The sequence below is a fragment of the Pinus tabuliformis genome, chromosome 1_2 (assembly GCF_031772625.1).
Source record: "Pinus tabuliformis cultivar Carrire ecotype Pingquan chromosome 1_2, CPIR1, whole genome shotgun sequence".
Taxonomy (NCBI): Eukaryota; Viridiplantae; Streptophyta; class Pinopsida; order Pinales; family Pinaceae; genus Pinus; species Pinus tabuliformis.
This window is the reverse complement of record NC_142298.1, coordinates 798,032,163-798,053,010: the sequence shown is the minus strand read 5'-3', so window position 1 is coordinate 798,053,010 and position 20,848 is coordinate 798,032,163. Positions and strand designations below refer to the sequence as shown.

Below are 20,848 nucleotides of genomic sequence, written 5' to 3'. Positions count from 1 at the left end.
CCACAAATGAGCAAATTGTAGACATCTTCACCAAAGCGCTTGGAAGAGAAAAGCTTGAACAATTCAGAATGATGCTTGGACTCACCAACATCCCTTCAAATTAAGGGGGGGAATGTTGACACCTAATCCTTGTGATTGGGTGAATTTACGTAAATAAATAAATTAGAAATATGAACAGTCATCGGGCAATGAATTGAACAGTCTCCCCCTCATGTATATAACAAACACCTACCTAATATAGTCGAATCATTTTTGCCTTATGGAGTTACTGCCTGGTCTGACATATGATCAGGATATGCCTAAACTCCTGTGGGCAAAAGCATGCAACACGACAATTTATGTCCAAAACATGACTCCTCACAAGGCATTGGGCAAAATCATTTCAGGGGTCTTCATTGGGAAGACACCTAAAGTCAGTCATTTCAGGATATTTTGGAGTTTAGCATATTGTTGTATACCCGAAGAGAAGAGAAAGAAATTAGATCAAACTGCTGAGAAAGGAAATCTTATGGGATATAGCGAGAATGCTAAGGAATATAGAATCTATACTCTATAGCGAGAATGCTAAGGAATATAGAATCTATCTTCCAGGGAATAGGAAGGTAGTAGTTCGGTGGGATGTAAATTTCATGGAGGATAGAGCTTTTAGAAAATCTCGAGAAGTGCCTTCCGAGGAGCAGTGGAAAGACGAGCCGTTGGTCAAACCACTTGAACCAGTTAAAACTGGTACCAGAAATCGTATCGAAGACAAGGCTTCAGAACATGAGGAATCTCAGGAAGAAGAGGAGTTGATAGATGTAACTACTACTAGTGGAAGAACGAGCTGGGAACTCTGACAGATTCTACAGGATGCAGAAGACTTCATTGGTACACCCAGGAATAGTAAAAGGGAGCGAAGGCAACTAGACAGATACTGGGCCTTTGTAGCTCAAGTTGGGGAACCTTCTAGTTTTTCAGGAGGTCGTTCAACATCAAGTATGGGTAGATGCTATGGTGGAGGAATACAACTCTATAATGGTCAATGATGTCTACGAAGTGGTACCTAGGCCTCGGGACAGATCAGTGGTAGGTTCAAGATGGATCTATAAGGTCAAATATGCCACAAATGACAGTGTGGAGAAATACAAAGCCAGGTTCACCCCAGTAGCCAGGTATACTTCTATTAGGATCATGATATCTCTTGCATCTGAAGAAACCTTCGCCCCAGTAGCGAAGTATACTTCTATTAAGACCGTGATATCTCTTGCAACACAGATGGGGTGGGAGGTTCATCAGATGGATGTCAAGATGATATTCTTGAACGGGATAATAGAAGAGGAAGTATACATTGAACAACCAGAAGGTTTTGAGACACATGAGAAGAAATCTCATGTATGCAGATTAAAGAAAGCCTTGTATGGGCTGAAACAGACACCTAGGTACAGTCGAATTGATTGCTACTTGCAAAAGATGGGGTTCGTCAAGAGTGACGTAGACCCTAATGTCTACTATTTGGTTGTAAAGAATGAGCCTCTAATCCTAGTGTTATATGTGGATGATCTCTTCCTAACAAGATCATCTAGGCTCATCAAACGTTGCAAGAAGAACCTAGCTACAAAATTCGACATGAAGGGTTTGGGACAGATGCATTATTTTTTGGGGTTGGAAGTTTGGCAGTAGAAGGGTGAGATCTTCCTGGGACAAGGGAGATATCCTACAAAAATCTTGAAGAGATTCAAGATGCAAGACTGTAGGCCTATGGGTACTCCAATGATCACAAACTAGAAGAAAATTGATGCATTAGAAGATAAAGATGTTGATCCCACCTTATACAGGGAGCTCATAGGATCCCTAATGTATCTAGTCAATACCAAGCCAGACATTTGTTATGCTGTCAACACCCTCAGTCAATTCATGGTGGAACCTAAGAGGGCACGTTGGGCAGCAGCCAAACATGTTCTCAGGTATATATACAAGGCACAGTCGAGCATGGACTATTGTACACTAGAGGCAATGACATCACGCTGAGTGGGTTTACTGACGCAGATTGGGTTGGAAGTTCAGTAGATCAGAGAAGTACAAATGGGTATTGTTTCAACATTGGATCAGCAATGAGGTGCAATAGAAAACAGAAATTCGTGGCTTTGAGCTCAGCTGAAGGCAGCTAGCACAACTTCGTGTGAAGCCATATGGCTTAGGAAATTGCTTGTGAATCTATTCAAGAGAAGGATGAAAGTGACTAGGATCATGTGTGATAATCAGAGTTGCATCAAGCTCTCTGAGAATCCAGTATTTCATGATCGGTCGAAGCATATTGATATCATGTGTCACTTTGTTAGAGATTGTGTCCAACGAGGAGCAGTACAGTTGAGGTACACTCTTATAGGAGAACAGGTGGTAGACATCCTCACCAAGGCTCTAGGAAGAACAAAGTTTGTTCATTTCAGGGAGAAGATGGGGATGGTAAAGAATCCATTTCAATAATGGATAAGTATCAGAAGTTGTAGTGCAACAGTTAGCAGTGGCAGTGCTATGGGCAGCATGATGCAGCAGATTGAGAGGGAGTTGCAGTACAGGAGCAACAGTGGTAGTGGCAGTGTCATAGGTAACAATACAGGAAGCAACAATGCAGGGGATGTGAGGAAGCAAGCCAAGCATCAACACAGGTACTGATGCGGAAGATCAGTGTTATGTTTCTATAGTGAAACATTGCTAGAGGACATTCCTCGCTAGGAGGGAGCGTTGATTTTTGGCAGCATCGGATGTGCTCTAGCCTTGAAATTTGGAGGAGAGGCTAAGGCAAATGAGATCTCCAAGACTTAGAAATCGTTTTGAAAAATTCCATCTAAATGAGGAGTTATTAAAATAATTAATATTTTTGATGGATTTGTAATTCTATACTTAGGAAAATAAAAATATTAATGGGTATTAATAAACATAAAGATGAGAAGCTTCTAAGAGAGGAGGATCAATTCTGTTTTAATCTTAACTATTGATTAGGGACTTAATCTCGGTTTTTGATTCATCAACGGGAAAAGTATAAGAGAAGACTTGTGGGTCATTTGGAGATACACTGGCAGATACTCAGTATCTCAAGGAAATTCAATTCTCAAGGAAGAGGAGATCGATTTTATAGGGAGTTGCAGGGTGGAGGAAGAGGAGGGCTTCAGCAGCAGGCAGTGATCGAGGAGAAGGTGACGCAAGGTCAGTGGAAGACAGTGCAGAAAGAGAGACGTAGTCCAAAGGAGAGACGCAAGGCCTACGCAGGCTGACGCAGAGGGACGCAGAGCCACATTGGGTCAATCAGAGTGATGCAGGGGTGACGCATAAGTGGGAGCAGGGTCTCCATAGTGTCAAATGGTCTCAGAGGGAAAATCTTAGGTGTTTTCTTTTAGTTTCTTTGTAAAATCATTCCTTGTAAAAACAATTGCTGCTGAAGATTAATAAAGCCCCCATCTGTTGCACCGATTTTCCCGCATTGAGTTTTTCCGAGGACAATTGTCCAAAAATAACTATGTTGATGTGATTGATTCTTGTGCATGTATTTTGTTCTTTGGGTAATTGTGTGATAACTGCATTAGAATTTATTTTAATATTTGCTGAAGGAATTTCGTAAATAACTTATTGAGAATAATAAGTAGGTGAAATAAATTAGTTGTTGTAGTAATAGAATTTTAGTTTAGAAATTTTTACAGAGATGGAGAGAGAGGGAGAAAGGAGAGGAGGGAAGACAGAGGAGAGAGAGGGAGATATTGATAGAGTTGGAGGGTAGAGATAGAGGAAGGTGGGAGAGAGAGGAAGAGAGAGAGAGAGAGAGAGAGAGAGAGAGAGGGAGAGATGGATCCGGCTTAAATGGTATGTGCGTATATAAAAAACAACCTAGATCCATCTTAACCGTGGATCTATCAAGCGCAAAGAGGGATAAAATCTCTTTTCACTTTAAAAGAGGTTTGTATCTCAAGAGATTTGATCCGAAAAGAGACTTGATCCCTCTTGATGCTTGATATATCTGGGGTTAAGATGGATCTTATGTTATAAGTTGTACTAAATCTACTAGTATGGCAATTACACTGGTCGCAAACTCTTTGAGACCATTTTCTTCCAACAATAATTTTTGTTTGGCTTTCCAGACACCAAAATTTGAGGCTCCATCCAGTCTGTCCTAATCCCTCAATCCCACTGAGGCCATTTCTGAAGAACCATTGGAAATATAGCGAAACCCAAATAAACTGAAGAATATGAATTGGATTTAGTAAAACCCTTCTCTTTCCTCTTCTTGTGCCTGTGCAGACCCTCTTCTGCCCTCAGATCTACTCTGATGCCATGTGAAATTTTAATATTGTTGCAGTTATAGGTTATTATTCACCTATCTGAATTAGATTATTTGTCTTCTGCAATTTGTATGCGGCAAATACTAAATAAAACACCACTGCAACTTCACCAAAAAATTGAATCACAAAAACTGAGAAAATATCACACAAAAAATAATAAACGTTGATATTTCTGGACAATTGTTCCTAAACAAACTTGTGTGGGGAAAATAAATTTTGCAAATGAGTATTTTATTATTCTTTAGCAATTTTGTAATTGAAATTATTACAATTGTTTGTCGTAAATTAGCAAACCTCCAACAAAATATTTTTTCACTTCTGCTAGTTGATCTGACCTCCTGGAAGCAACTCGGCTACTTTGATTCAATTTGGCCCTCCTCTATAAACCTGAACCAATCCACACGTGCGACCTTGTTTAACTCGACATCCAATGGCATCTTGCACTGACTGGGAAATTAACTTGGCCTCCTCTAGAAATTCGACCTTCATTGGCAAACTCGGCTTCTCCTGTGAAAATCAATCACTCTAGCAAATTTTCTCTTGCTCCGGCAACACAGCCTCACTGAACCATCTTGCACTACTAGGGAAACTCGACCTCTGCAGATAAAATTGTTGTGAAGAAATCTCTTCGACAACTCGGTCTTCAATCACTGCGTATCTCAACTGCTGGTGTCCACGTGTTAAAATTGGCAACTAGGGCCAAACTCCATGTGGGTCATCTTATTTATGGAAGCTGATATTTTTCTTGGATTCCTCTCGTCGAGAGGTGTAGGTTTGATCTAACAATCATCCGATCCCGACATGTATTCATGGAGATATGAATTCATTTGTATTTCTTGACAATTTGTCAAGGTCGACCAGCAAGTTAAGTTGTGTTGCACACCCCCAACTAACCTCAACATTGCATATAAAAGGAGGAGACATTGTGTCTCATTTCACTCACTCTCATCCTCTCATCTCTTCCTTGTCTCTTGGGTATACACAAGGAAGGAGGACGCAAATCTCTAGGGCATCATTGTGAGGACGCAGATTAGGGAAGTGAGGACACAGGAGGGTACAACCATCTATTTGGGGTGATTTAGGGCTGCTTTGACCAGCATCTTACCCTCTTTGATTGCTGCTTTACATGGGCAGCCTCTACTAGGCTAGATGAAGTGTTGTGTTGACTTTTGGAGGGCTGATTTGGGACAGCATTGACTGGTTAGGGCTGGCTGCAGGTTGCTGTAGCTTTCATTGTTGATTTGTCCCTCTTACTTGGACTATTTTGGGCTGCACATACTTGCTGTTGGAGGCCAAGTTCTCCTAGGATATATTAAGGTCATTGGTGAGTTGTTTGACCAACTTTGACCTTGTTGATTTGATTTATGCTGCTGCTGTTATAAATCTCAGATTTGTGATATTGTACTATCTCTGTCTCTCTACTGAATTATTGAAGAATATAGAAGAATTGATCAAAGGGTTTCCTCACATTGGGGTTTGTTCCTGGCTAGCTACCACATCTTGTGTCTCTTGTCTTGGCTTGTCTTCTGTTGATTTTATTTATGTTCTATCAGCATTTTACTTATATGTTAATGTGATTGCTATACTGAGAATTGATATTGGGCTAACAAGAAGAATTGAAGTAAATTGCTCTAAGCATAGAACATACCATAATTTAACATGGTATCAGAGCTAAGGTGAAGACAAAGCCCAAGCAAGAGCAAGAGCAATCACCGAAGACAGTTGGAAAAAGTCAAAAGGCTTCATGGGTTCCTCATTGCACTTCCCCACTGAAGACAAGCTCCGTGAGAAGTCTGACTATCACGAATGGAAGATGTCTCTTGATCTGACATTGGAAGAGCAAGAAGTGTTGGATTATGTGAGAGGCAAAAATACAAAGCCTCCATCAAATGCACGGGTGCTATAAGGAACAAGTACACTAAGGGTGAAGTCAAAGCGAAGAAGATCATCCAGGACTTTATTGACAAGCATCTAGTGGCCTACGTTTCCGAGTCTAACACCTCCAAGGAGATCTACGATACACTGGTAAGCTTGTTTAAAGTTAGTGATGCAAATCAAGTTTTTTTCCTCAAAAATAAGCTGAAGGATATTAAGAAGAGCAAGGATGAGGATATTCAATCCTATTTCTTAAGGATCACTGAGATCAAGAATGATCTCCTATCGATTGGAGAAGTAATTGGTGACAGGGAACTAACTATCACTACTCTTGGAGGGCTCCCATCCAAATGGTATGTGTTTAGAACCACTCTTCTCAACGACGATCGAATTTCAAGATTTGAGGAATTGATGGCAAGATGCATTCAAGAAGAAACAATGATGGTGGAGCAAGAAATGCCTTCAAGCAAAGCCAACCACATTGCTTTCTCCTCTCAAGCTAAAAGGAGAAATAATTCTGGGTCTAAATTGAAAGGAAAGGCTGGATCGAAGGGTGGAAGAAACGGAAGATGCTTCGTTAGCAATAAATTTGGCCACTATGCGAGGGAGTGTCCAAATAGGAAGGACACATCTCATGACGATGATCAAAATCACTCCTGGTGCAACTTCAACCACAATCAAAGGAATGGCAGTTTCAATGGAAAAGGAAAGAGGAATGCCAGAAATCAAGGAAGTGGTCAACCCTCCAAGAAAGCAAGGAACTCCAAGTATGAATCAAATCTTGTTAACAATAAGCAAGATGAATATTATTTGATATCGACCCTCTCCACTACCTCTCCTCCGGACTCGTTGGGCAATTGCCTTATTGATAGTAGTGCCTCAAGGCACTTCACTGGTTACAAGGAAGCTCTCTCTAATTTGATAGAGAAGGAGACAGACTTGGAGATTATTCTTGGAGACAATTCCACCTATCCCGTAAAGGTTATAGGGAATGTTACTCTTCAATTAGATCAGGACAACACAATTCATTTGCAAGAAGTCCTATATGTACTTGATCTCAAGAAGAACCCGATGTCCATTTCGGCAATGGAAGACAAAGGCTACAAGGTGCACTTCATCGATGGCAAAGTACATGTATGGAAAAATAATTTTAAAGATGCTTTCACTCTTGGGTTTCAAGTTGACTCTTTATATCAAGTTGGAAGAAGTCTGTTGGGAGTCATGTCTTGTGACACATCTCTCCAATCTAAACTATGGCATTGGAGGTTTGCGCACCTTCATTATAAGGCTCTACTTGATGTGAGACAAATGGTGACAAGGATGCCCAAGTTCAAAATAGAGCTTGAAGATGTATGTCTAAGATGTGCCGAAGTGTTAAGTTATGGTATGTTCTATGGTTATAACAATTTACTTCTTTTTCTTATTATATTCCACCGATTAGCAATCACATGTACATAAAGTAAAGTGCAGATAGAACATTAAACGATCGACAGAAAACAAGCCAAGACAAGAGACACAAGATGTGGCGGCTAGCCAGGGACAAACCCCACAATGTGTGGGGAAACCCTTTGATCAAATCTTCTTTTATCTTCAATAATTCAGCAGAGAGAAATAGTACAATAAATCTGATTCATATCAACAGTAGCAAACCCTAGATCAGTAGCATCAGCATTAGCGGCTTCATTATCAAACTAGGGTAGACCATATCTCACAAACCGACAGTCGGATTGACTTCATTCCACCACCAAAAGTTTCGGCTTCCAGAGGAGGTTCAAATGAACCTACAGCGCAGTTCAGATGAGGAGATCTTCTAGGCCACGCAAGTCAATCTTTACTTCTGCAGTTGCAGCTTCATTTTCAGCAGTTTCCGGCTTCAAACTAGGGTAGTCGATATCTCACAAACCGACAGTCGATTTGACTTCATTCCACCACCAAAAGTTTCGGCTTCCAGAGGAGGTTCAGATGAACCTACAGCGCAGTTCAGGTGAGGAGATATTCTAGGCCACGCAAGTCAATCTTTACTTCTGCAGTTGCAGCTTCAGTTTCAGCAGTTTCTGGCTTCAAAATAGGGCAGTCGATATCTTGCAAACCGTTCGTCGGATTGACTTCATTCCACCACCAAAAGTTGCGGCTTTCAAAGGAGGTTCAGATGAACCTACAGCGCAGTTCCAAAGAGGAGATCTTCTAGGCCACGCAATTCAATCTTTACTTCTGCAGTTGCAGCTTCAATTCAACAGCTTCCGGCTTCACATGTGTGAGAGAGAGAGACCCATTTCAGCGCAGTAGAGAAGAGACTCATATCTGCGCAGTAGAGAGAGAGAGATGTGATGAGATGAGTGAGTCCAAATGAGGAAAAGTCCTCTTATATTTATACACAACGTTGGTGGGTGAATAGATGCGACTGTTGGGCTTCTGAGCCTACATGAGTTGTAGGTCGGCTTGATAATAATTCCATAATCAAAATAAATTCATATCTCCATGAATACTTATCGGAATTGGATGATCTTTATATCAATCCTACACCTCTCGACGAGAGGAATCTAATAAAAATATTATTAGCCATGAATAAGATGACCCACATGAAGTTTTGTCCTGGTTGCCAATTTTAACACTCCCTCTCAACCATGGAGAACTTCATCTGCAATCTGTCTATCAGTCTTTACTATTCATCCATCAAATGCACTGCCTTGTACAGCCTGACCCTTGCCCTGGTCTGCTCTATTTTGCCTGTTCTGCTTTGTCTTGTTCTGCCCTGCACTGATCTGTACTGTTTTGTTCTGTTCTGCTCTGCTCTTGCATTGTTCTGTTCTACTCTGCTTTTGTCCGAATTATGAAGAAGAAGAAATGATCGAGGATGTATCATATTGACTCAAAGTCAATCTCAGAGTATGTACCACTGGTCCCAGACCAGTCTCAACCAACCCAAAGTCAGCGTCATAGTGAGTACAACTCCAATGGTCCCAGACCAATATCATCCTCCACTGACTCAAAGTCAGTCTCAGAGTATGTACCACTGATCCCAGACCAGTCTCAACCGACCCGAAGTCAGCGTCATAGTATGGTACAACTCCTACCACTGGTCCTAGACCAGTATCATTGATCCCAGATCAATGGAGGTCATCCTAGCGTAGGGAGTACGGTAGTTACAACGATGCGTCCATCGGTACTACTATGGTCCCTAACTTCATTTCCCTGCTCATTGATCAGATGAGAGGTACTTCCCATGAGTCCTAGACTGCATGGGTAGGATGCCTCGACAGGAGAACTAATCAATCTTGTCCTCACAGGAGAACACATCAATCCTGCTACAATTGCCATGGAGAACACATCAATCCAGGCCTCACAGGAGAACACATCAATCCTGCGACAATTGCCATGGAGAACACATGAATCCAGGCTGCCATGGAGAACACATCAATCCAGGCCTCACAGGAGAACACATCAATCCTGCGACAATTGCCATGGAGAACACATGAATCCAGGCTGCCATGGAGAACACATCAATCCAGGCCTCACAGGAGAACTAATCATCCTGCTACACAGGAGAGCGAATCATCCTGTTCCACAAGAGAGCGAATCATCTTGTCCCACAAGAGAGCGAATCATCTTGTTCCAGTGTGCACCACCAGGGGAGGGTGAGTCACCCTGTGGTCATATGTTGCTCCAGTAGGAACCGCAAGCCCTCAGAGCTCCCAGAGCTCAATGTATGCAACATGCAGGACCCTTGTACAAGGGTTTCTTGTCGACTCCAAGTCGTTTAGGAAAATCACAGATTAGATCTTTCCTCGGGGCTTTGACAAGGTGTATCAACCTGTACATCATCTTAATGTGATGGAGCTTCCTTGCTCATCGACTTACCATATCCCAGATGATGTCTATCTGCTGGAGCAATTGACGAATACGGAATTCCTCAATAATCGAATCCCACCTCTGGTTGTTACAGAGAATCACAATGGTATCCAATGTAAATCCAAACAGCTCACTGAAGAGCTTTCGCAACCAGACTGCCTCACATGAGGTTATGCTCGCAGCAATATACTCTGCTTCGGCGGTGCTCAAAGCCACCGACTTTTGTTTCCTGCTCATCCAGGATATCGAAATAGATCCCAAGGAGAAACAACACCAGGAAGTGCTCATACAGTCCTCCACATTGCCTGCCCAGTCAGCATCTGCGTATCCAAATAGTCTCACATCTCCGGCAATGTATCTTAACCCATAAGTGATAGTGCCACGAAGATATCTCAGCAGATTCTTGGCACCAATCCAATGTATGTGGTGGGGTTCAACCATATGCTGACTGAACGTGTTGACTGCAAAGCATATATCTGGACGGGAGTTCACTAAGAACATCAATGCTCCGACGAGTTGCCGATACTCGGTAGCATTTCGTAAAACAGGTCCAGCAGCACTACCGCTTAACTTCTTGAAGTCAAGCTCCATCGGAGTAGTTACAGGCTTGCAGTCCACCATTCCGAATCTTTCCAATATCTTCACCACATATTTTCCTTGAGATAGGAAAATTTCTCCTGGCTTTTGCAACACTTCAAGTCCTAGGAAGTATTTCTTTTCTTTGCATGAGAAGAAAAGGCAGCAGGAGAACCTTTAGGCATGGGCATTTCTTGCATTTCTTCCCTTGTTTCTTCTTGAATGCATCTAGCCATTAATTCCTCGAAACTAGGAATTACATTAGTGTTCAGAAGAGTAGTCTTGAACACATACCATTCAGATGGTAATACCCCGAGAGATGAGAGTGCCATTTCTCTGTCAGTAATAGTTTCCCCAATAGATAGGAGATCGTTCTTGATCTTGGTGATTCTTAAGAAGTATGGTTGCATACTTTCATCTTTACCCTTCTTGATTTCCCTCAGCTTATTTCTAAGAAACAAAACTTGATTTGCATCATTAACTTTAAATAAACTCACCAGTCTGTCGTAGATTTCCTTGGAGGTGTCTAGATCAAAGATGTAGGCCACCAAGCGCTTGTCGATAGAGTCCCGGATGATCTTCTTTGTTTTGACTTCCCCATTTTTCCATTTGTTCGAGGCAGTAGCAGATGCATTTGATGAAGGCTCAACAATATTGCCTCTTACATGGTCCAGCACTCCTTGATCTTCAAGGGTTAGATCGATAGACATCTTCCATCCGTGATAGTCAGCTTTCTCACGGAGCTTGTCTTCGGCAGGAAAGAGTGTTAAGGACCCCATAGTTCTTTTAGGATAGCCTTGCTAATCTTCTCTTCAATGATTGCTCTTGCTCTTGCTCGGGCTTTGTCTTCACCTCAGCTCTGATACCATGTTAAGTTATGGTATGTTCTATGCTTATAACAGTTTACTTCTTTTTCTTATTATATTCCACCGATTAGCAATCACATGTACATAAAGTAAAGTGCAGATAGAACATTAAACGATCGACAAAAAACAAGCCAAGACAAGAGACACAAGATGTGGCGGCTAGCTAGGGACAAACCCCACAATGTGTGGGGAAACCCTTTGATCAAATCTTCTTTTATCTTCAATAATTCAGCAGAGAGAAATAGTACAATAAATTTGATTCATATCAGCAGTAGCAAACCCTAGATCAGTAGCATCAGCATTAGCGACTTCATTATCAAACTAGGGCAGACCATATCTCACAAACCGACAGTTGGATTGACTTCATTCCACCACCAAAAGTTTTGGCTTCCAGAGGAGGTTCAGATGAACCTACAGCGCAGTTCAGATGAGGAGATCTTCTAGGCCACGCAAGTCAATCTTTACTTCTGTAGTTGCAGCTTCAGTTTCAGCAGTTTCCGGCTTCAAACTAGGGCAGTCGATATCTCACAAACCGACAGTGGGATTGACTTCATTCCACCACCAAAAGTTTCGGCTTCCAGAGGAGGTTCAGATGAACCTACAGCGCAGTTTAGATGAGGAGATATTCTAGGCCACGCAAGTCAATCTTTACTTCTGCAGTTGCAGCTTCAGTTTCAGCAGTTTCCGGCTTCAAACTAGGGCAGTCGATATCTTGCAAACCATTCGTCGGATTGACTTCATTCCACCACCAAAAGTTGCGGCTTTCAAAGGAGGTTCAGATGAACCTACAACGCAGTTCCAAAGAGGAGATCTTCTAGGCCACACAAATCAATCTTTACTTCTGCAGTTGCAACTTCAATTCAACAGCTTCCGGCTTCACATGTGTGAGAGAGAGAGACCCATTTCAGCGTAGTAGAGAAGAGACTCATATCTGCGCAGTAGAGAGAGAGATGTGATGAGATGAGTGAGTCCAAATGAGGAAAAGTCCTCTTGTATTTATACACAACGTTGGTGGGTGAATAGATGCGACTGTTGGGCTTCTGAGCCTACATGAGTTGTAGGTCGGCTTGATAATGATTCCATAATCAAAATAAATTCATATCTCCATGAATACTTATCAGAATTGGATGATCTTTATATCAATCCTACACCTCTCGACGAGAGGAATCTAATAAAAATATTATTAGCCATGAATAAGATGACCCACATGAAGTTTTGCCCTGGTTGCCAATTTTAACACGAAGGGAAGCTCAAAAGGGGACCATTCCCCTCAAGCCATAGCAAGAATTTCGACATTTTGCAGTTGATTCACTCTGACATATCTGGTATGATGCCCGAGAACTCTTTGGGAGGATATTTATATTATCTCACTTTTACAAATGACTATTCTCGCAAGACTTGGATATACTTCTTGAAAAAGAAGGATGAAGTGTGCTCCTGGTTCTGTCACTTCAAAGCCTTGATCGAGAATCAAACCGAGAAGAGGATCAAGATCTTAAGCATTGATAATGGGACCGAGTATGAATCCAATGAGTTCCATGACTTTTGCAAAGAGACTGACATTAAGAGGGAGACCACAACACCATACACTCCTGAGTAGAATGGTGTGGCAGAAAGGACGAATTGTATGATTATGGAAGCTATTCATGCCATGCTCCATGATCAAAGGCTCTGAAGTTTCCATGGGCCGAAGCTGCAAATACCGCCGTATATGTTCAAAACCGATGTCCTCATCAAGCATTGGATTCCAAGATTCCCGAAGAGATGTTCACTGGTAAGAAACTTGATGTCTCTCATTTTAGAATTTTTGGAAGTCCTAAATATTTTCATGTGCCGAAAGAGAAAAGGAGCAAATTGGGTGCATCCGGAAAGAAGGGAATCTTCGTGGGCTAGAGCGAAATTCTAAAGGCTATAGAATCTATGTGGTTGGTCAAAGGAAAGTCGAGATTAGTCATGATGTCACCTTTGGCGAAGATATGGCTCTTAGCAAGGTTGACAATCTTCCTATTCTAAGGAAAACTAAAGAAGCTGACACGAGGAAGCCGAATGAAAAGGAAGATGAGACGACGCCCAACGTGGAAGAACCTATGGATCCTATTGATCCCCCTCCACAAGAGCCTTCCTCTTCTAGGAAGAGGCCCTCATGGCTTAGGGGGACACTTGATGATGCCGAAGGACATATTGCACCTAGATGGACTTTCCGTAAAAGTAAGACGTCGACCAGGTATCAGGGATACTTGACCATTATGAGCACCATCATTCAAAATGGGCCTTCATCGTTTTGAAGAAACCATGAAGCATCAAGTATGGAAGGATGTTATGAATGAGGAATACGAGTCTATCATGAAAAACAATGTCTAGGATGTGATCCTCAGACCCCAAGACAAAACAATTGTCACCTCGAAGTGGCTTTACAAAATAAAGCATGGAGTTGATGGGAGTGTTGAAAAATATAAGGCTCGGTTTGTTGCTCGAGGCTTCTCTCAAAAGGAAGGTGTAGATTATGACGAGATATTTGCACCTGTTGCCTGATACATCACGATCCACTCTATCATAGCCCTTGCTGCTTCTCAAGGATGGAACCTACATCAAATGGATGTCAAGACCACGTTCTTGCATGGTTTGATTAAAGAGAAATTCTATGTGGAACAACTCCAGGGGTTTTAGATTCATAATTGGAAATCTCACGTATGCAGGTTGAAGAAATCTCTCTATGGGCTAAAGCAAGCACCTTGAGCTTAGTATGAGAGGATCGATAACTACTTGATGAAGTTGGGATTCACTAGGAGTGACGCCGATCCAAACCTTTACTTTAAGGTTGAGGATGATAAGCTTCTCATACTAGTGTTGTATGTTGATGACTTCTTCCTGACAAGTGCAAACCCTCTCATTCACAAATGTAAGAGGGAGTTGACTTCTGAATTTGAGATGAAGGACCGAGGACTGATGCATTATTTTCTAGGGTTGGAGGTCTCGCAGAAGCCAGAAGAGATTTTCCTATCTCAAGGAAAATACGTGGTGAAGATATTGGAGAGATTCGGTATGGTGGACTGCAAGCCCATGACTACCTCGATCGAGCTTAACTTCAAGAAGTTATGTGGTAGTGTTGCCGAACTTGCTTTGGGAAATGCTACTGAGTATCATCAACTCATAGGAGCATTGATGTTCCTGGTGAACTTCTGTCCGGATATATGTTTTGTAGTCAACACGTTCAGCCAATATATGGTTGAGCCTCATCACTCACATTGGATTGGTGCCAAGAATCTTTTGAGATATCTTTGGGGCACAATCACTCATGGGTTGAGATACACTGTCGGAGATGTGAGGCTACATGGATATTTTGATGTTGATTGGGCAGGCAGTGTGGTGGACCGAAAGAGCACTTCCGGGTGCTGTTTCTCTTTGGGTTCTGCTTCAATCTCCTAGATGAGAAGGAAGCAAAAGTCAGTGGCTTTGAGCACTGCTGAGGCAGAGTACGTTGCTGCGAGTATGGCCTCCTGTGAGGCTGTCTGGTTGAGGAAGCTCTTCAGTGAGTTGTTTGGACATATGTTGGATACTATCGTGATGCTATGCGACAACCAGAGTGGGATTCATTTATCAGAGAATCCTGTATTTCATGATCGATCCAAACACATCGATATCAGGTACCACTTTATCCGAGATATGTACAGTGAGGAGTAATAAGGATCCATCATATTGTGGGACAGATGAGCAGGTCACCGACATTCTAACAAAACCCTTAGGAAAGGTCAAATTCTTGACTTTCTGAGAACGACTAGGAGTCGTTGAGAGACCCTCTTATGAGGGGTCTTGTATGATGCATACATTGAGCTTTGGGAGTTCTGGGGGGCTTGGGGTACTTCTTGGAGCGACAAGAAACCATAAGGTGACTCACCCTCCCCTAGTGGTGCTCTGTGTACAAGGTGAATGGTTCAACCTCCCCCTTGTGATACCCCGTGGCAACATGTAGGCAGGATGAGTGGTTCATCCTTCTCCTGCCAAGACATCGTACCCATGTAGTCTGGGACTCATGGGAAGTACCTCTCATCTGGCCAATGAGTAGAGAAATGAGGATAGGGACCATAGTAGTACTGATGGACGCATCGTGTATCTACCATACTCCCTATGCTAGGATGACATTGATCTGGGATCAATTGGAATTAACATCGGGTCAATAAGAGTGATATAACTCACTCTCTTTTGGAACTGATTTGGGATCGGTAAGAGTGGTATGACACACTTTCTTCATTGGGACTGACTTCGGTTTAGTAAGAGCACTATTGGGCACTCTTTTATCTGGGACTAACTTCGGGTCAGTAGAGGATGGTATGATACATTCTCGATCATTTCTTCTTCTTCATAGTTCATCAGAACAGAGCTGAGGAGTGCAGGGCAGTGCATTTGATGGCAGAGATGGTACCAACAGACAGATGGATTAGTAGATGGAGTTCGCCCTAGTTGAGAGGGAGTGTTAAAATTGGCAACTAGGGCTAAACTCCATGTGGGTCATCTTATTTATGGCAACTGATACTTTTCTTGGATTCCTCTCGTCGAGAGGTGTAGGATTGATCTAACGATCATCCGATTCTAACATGTATTCATGGAGATATGAATTTATTTGTATTCCTTGACAATTTGTCAAGGTCGGCCAGCGAGTTAAGTTGTGTTGCACACCCCCAACTAACCTCAACGTTGCATATAAAAGGAAGAGACATTGTGTCTCATTTCACTTACTCTCGCCCTCTCATCTCTTCCTTGTCTCTTGGGTATACACAAGGAAGGAGGACGAAGATCTCTTGGGCAGGTTTGAAGAAGGACACAGATCTCTAGGGCATCATTGTGAGGACGCAGGAGGGTACAACCATCTGTTTGGGGTGATTTAGGGTTGCTTTGACCAACGCCTTACCCTCTTTGACTGTGGCTTTACATGGGCAGCCTCTCCTAGGCTAGACGAAGTGTTGCGTTGACTTTTGGAGGGCCGATTTGGGACAGCGTTGACTGGTTAGGGCTGGCTGCAGGTTGTTGTAGCTTTCATTGTTGATTTGTCCCTCTTACTTGGACTGTTTTGGGCTGCACATACTTGTTGTTGGAGGTCGAGTTCTCCTAGGATATCTTAAGGTCATTGGTGAGCTGTTTGACCAGCTTTGACCTTGTTGATTTGATTTATGTTGTTGTTGTTCTAAATCACAGATTTGTGATATTGTACTATCTCTTTCTCTGCTGAATTATTGAAGAATATAGAAGTTTTGATCAAAGGGTTTCCCCACATTGGGGTTTGTCCCTGGCTAGCCACCACACCTTGTGTCTCTTGTCTTGGCTCGTCTTTTGTCAATTTTATTTATGTTCTATCAACATTTTACTTATATGTTAATGTGATTGCTATACTGAAAATTGACATTGGGCTAATAAGAAGAATTGAAGTAAATTGCTCTAAGCATAGAACATACCATAATTTAACACCATGTTGTTACTATGCCCTTGCTATCACTACAATTTTGTCAGTCAAATGTGCTCTACAAATGCCCATCGATTTCCTCTTATAATCTCTTGTTGAGCAATCAACAACCATGATCTAATCTCAATCGATGGCTAAGATCATCTTGACCCCATAACATGACTTTTCTAGAAGTCACTAGAGGAAAATCGATTTGCCTCAATTAATCACGATTAATTAACCACTCTTCCTAAGTTAGGAAAATAATTAAACTAGCTAAGTAAATCTAATTAAGACTATTTTCCTTAGAAACATTTTCTAGGTATTGGAGATAATTATTCCATCTGTATATCTAGCCTCACAAACACCACCTGACACTAGAAAACCTGTCCAAGCTACATAAACTAAGGACCCATGGTCAGTTAAACCTGAAGAATGGAGATGGAATAAGGGCTTATAATATGAGATAAAAAGTGGTAAATATGGAATAGGGAAAGATGGGACTATGTTATAACTTATATCAATTAGGGTTTTCCAAGTAGTTCCCCTCCTAAGGCCATTGGGCCTTTACAGGTGCTCCCACTGGACTAGGGTTGAAAATTAACCCCCCATTTAAGGTGAGGGAAAAGGATTACGGCCAAAACCCTTCCTTCTTCCAAGTTACCCCATAATCCATGTGAAATGCCCAAAATACAAGCAAGGATAAGCACTCGAATGCAAAATGAATAAAATACCTTTTGACCAAAAGCCCACCTTTCAACATGTGCTCTCGACAAATGGGTGAAGAAGCATATGATTGATGCAGGTGACAAATATATGAATGACACATCACATTGGCTACTCAATGGCTATTAGGGGCTTCTGGCTGGAAGAGACAACAGAGAAAAAATTCTTGTATGGAGTCACCCACTTTTTGGTGGGTAACAAGCTGCACAAAAGGTATTTTGTACTTAACAGAACCATTCAGTCATGTTCAAGGCAAGTTTAGGAGAATGTTCTAACAAATATGCAGAACTAATGGCTGTCAACATCCTTCTAAAATGTGCTTTGGACAAGAATGTTAATCCAATTCAGGTTTATGGTGAATTACATTGACTAATTTTATCACAGTTACATCAGCTGCATAGTATTTTTCTTTGGTGTATTGGTGATTAGTTAGAAGAGGCAGCCAAAACTTTCATGTCTATCTCCTTTGAGAGAACAGGATGAGGACGCAGATGCATTGTCAAAGGATGGTGAACATGTTGATTGCAAACCAATTATGGAGTAAAACAAAGATGAAATGATCTCTCTTTGGATATAGAGTCCGATTTGTGCATCCTGGGAGTTCTCTCTCTCAACCAGTGCTTTTGAGAGCTATCATTTTAGTTAAAAGTATCATGCTAGAACTTTTTGATGTGTTTACCTTGAGCTTTGTTATGTCATAGTCTAAACAGTCTCAGAGATTTATTTTGCGAGGATCATGAAAATAAAGGTTAAAGTGACTCTTTAGAGTTTTTTGAAGTAAAGTTTGTTTTTTTTTATGAACTTTTTGGGATAGCTTATATGCTCCCTTGGTTATTTTAAGTGTAGTAGTACATGAAAAATGTATTTTGTATTCATCTATAAATATAAATAGCATTTTTCTGCTTGGAAAAAAGAAGACGTCCTCATTGGAGAAAGAGATTTTGTTAGATAGATCCATAAACCCATTGAAGAAGGGTTGTCATTTTCCCTGTGCAAACATGATAGTTACCTGCATTCAATTAGACAATAGGCCATTTTGAGTCCATCAGGTTCAAAAAATCAACGAAAGAAGCTTTTGTCAAGTATTCTCAAAATTGCCTTGATAGAACCAAGAAAGGAGAAATATCAAAAAGTCCCAGAAAACAAATCTGCAGCAAAAGAGGAGAGTGTGCTAAGTGTAAATGAGGGTTTTAAACTCTACGGAAACCCATCATCTTGTGAACAACATTTGCAGCCGAAGAGGAGAGTGCACTTGCTGTAAAAGATGCGCTGGCCTTGAAAACGACTGAATTGAAGGAGGTTAACACTTGCTTTGATATTGTTGAGGTTCACAAGTGTTAGTAAGAAAATTGAACAAAACCAGAACCAGTGGAAATTTCTGCAATAATTAAAGAGATCAACAACACTAGGGAAGCATAACCCTAGAGAGAAATAAATTCTATCACAAGTGTGCTAAAGCAAAAAATATCCCAAGAATAAGATGGATCAACCCAAGAACAAGATAGCCCAATGTTGTATTGTGCCCTTAGGCTAAATCATTTGTAATGAATGAATGATTATAATGTGTGAAAATACGAAGGAGAATTGTGTATTTAAACTAACTAAAAATAGTAGGGTGCTTTCCCCAAGGAGGGTTACGAGACTGCATTGAGTTGACTGGTTTGACTTTAACCAAACCTAGAATTATGATAGAAAACTTAAAAATACAATATAGATAATCTGGTCGTGAATCTGATTACATGGGAAAAGATTTGTATGAAGAAAGAATGGATGAGTTAAAAGTACAAATAATGTTGTTTGTGGCCAAATGTGAAAATTACACCATTGATTCTAACACTTTTTGTCTTTTTTTTCCTTCCCATCCTCACAATTACAAAATTTTCAATTTAGGAAACTTTGCATGCTAACTATGCTCATTGCATTCCTATACATTCCAATACTCGCTATATCGTAAATCAATGAATAATGCTGATTGCACTTTCCATTTTCTGTGCATTGTATTTCTACGTTGGAACTTTGTTGATGATCTATATGTGATACTATTGCCTCTTAATTTATTTGGTTGCAGGTTTGATATACTCGAAGAAGATGCATTCAGAATTGCTTTCGTTTTGAAATCATTAGATTTGATCTCATGTAGGGCTTAATAAATGATGTGGGTTGATGGTCGAAGACCAACACCAATGGAAATGTACTGTTGCTTTAAAATTTTGAGTCAAAGATTGGCAAGGATATTCCTCCTTATCATGGTACCATTAGATGGAAATGGTCGTTTAGTTCGCATAACTTATCCTTGATTATTATCTGTACTATTGCCTCATTAAATTTAGCAATAAGCTCGCCAAAGAATGTGTCGGCCAGTGTGTTAGTTAATGTTTTTTATTTTCTTTTAAAAATCTCTTTCTACCTCCTTTTTCCATGTCTTTTGTTTCATGGTTGACTTCTTAACTCTAGATATTTTGTTGTATTAATTAATTATGCTTCAAGAGGTTCGACTTGAGCACAAATAAGTATCCTTCTAATCCATCCCTAGAACACATAATGTTGATTTATTTGTTAGTTTGTTGTTTATGATATATTTCTTCAAACAATACATGGGTTGTCGTTGATGCCTTTTATGGAGAGTTAGGTTTTTGATGTTGATTTATTTATTAATTTGTTATTTTATAATTTATTTCTTCAAGTGGTGTATGCATTGTTGTCTGTGTTTTACGCTGAGCTAGGCTCATATTATAACATCATATGTTTTTTATTAATTTGATGAAAAAATATATAATAAGTATGACTATATTATTTCCTTGCAGTGGAGGTGAGGTGTGGCACCCACCCCACGCTTATGGTTTTATGAAGGTTGTTTGCAATGTTTTAATGGTTTATATTCTGGTGTACTTTATTTTCCTTTTGAATTGTCGGTTGTGGCAATAGTTCTAGAATGTTTTGTGTTTATTTCCTAAAAGTTTTTTCTCATGGTGGTTTGTGTGGAGCGTCCATGTATTTCGTACTATTCCTACACTCTATAATGCAAGGGCTGGTATTTGGTGGTAGTTTTCCCAAATTTGCTTCTTTCGGAGATGAATTTCTCGGGTATCTCGTACCCTTGTCTAATGTTGGTTTACGACTACTAGTATGCTGGAAAATTTTCATTTTGGTTATGAGTCCTAGTCTTTACTAATTCACTGGGTGAACGTTCGATTTATAGCCTGGGTTCAGAG

At 40.9% G+C, this 20,848-nt stretch overlaps 1 protein-coding gene across 2 annotated transcripts in view; it reads left to right on the top strand.

Annotated features, from left to right (window-relative positions):
• LOC149208307 (uncharacterized) overlaps positions 1-20,055 on the top strand; it is a 435,470-nt gene extending 415,415 nt beyond the window's left edge. For both annotated transcript variants that reach the window (XM_089395998.1, XM_089395997.1), the window contains one exon: positions 19,705-20,055. In XM_089395998.1, coding sequence (XP_089252124.1) covers positions 19,705-19,783 — 79 coding nt within the window. In that variant the 3' untranslated portion in view covers positions 19,784-20,055. The remainder of the gene's footprint in view (positions 1-19,704) is intronic.
• The last annotated feature ends 793 nt before the right edge of the window (positions 20,056-20,848 follow it).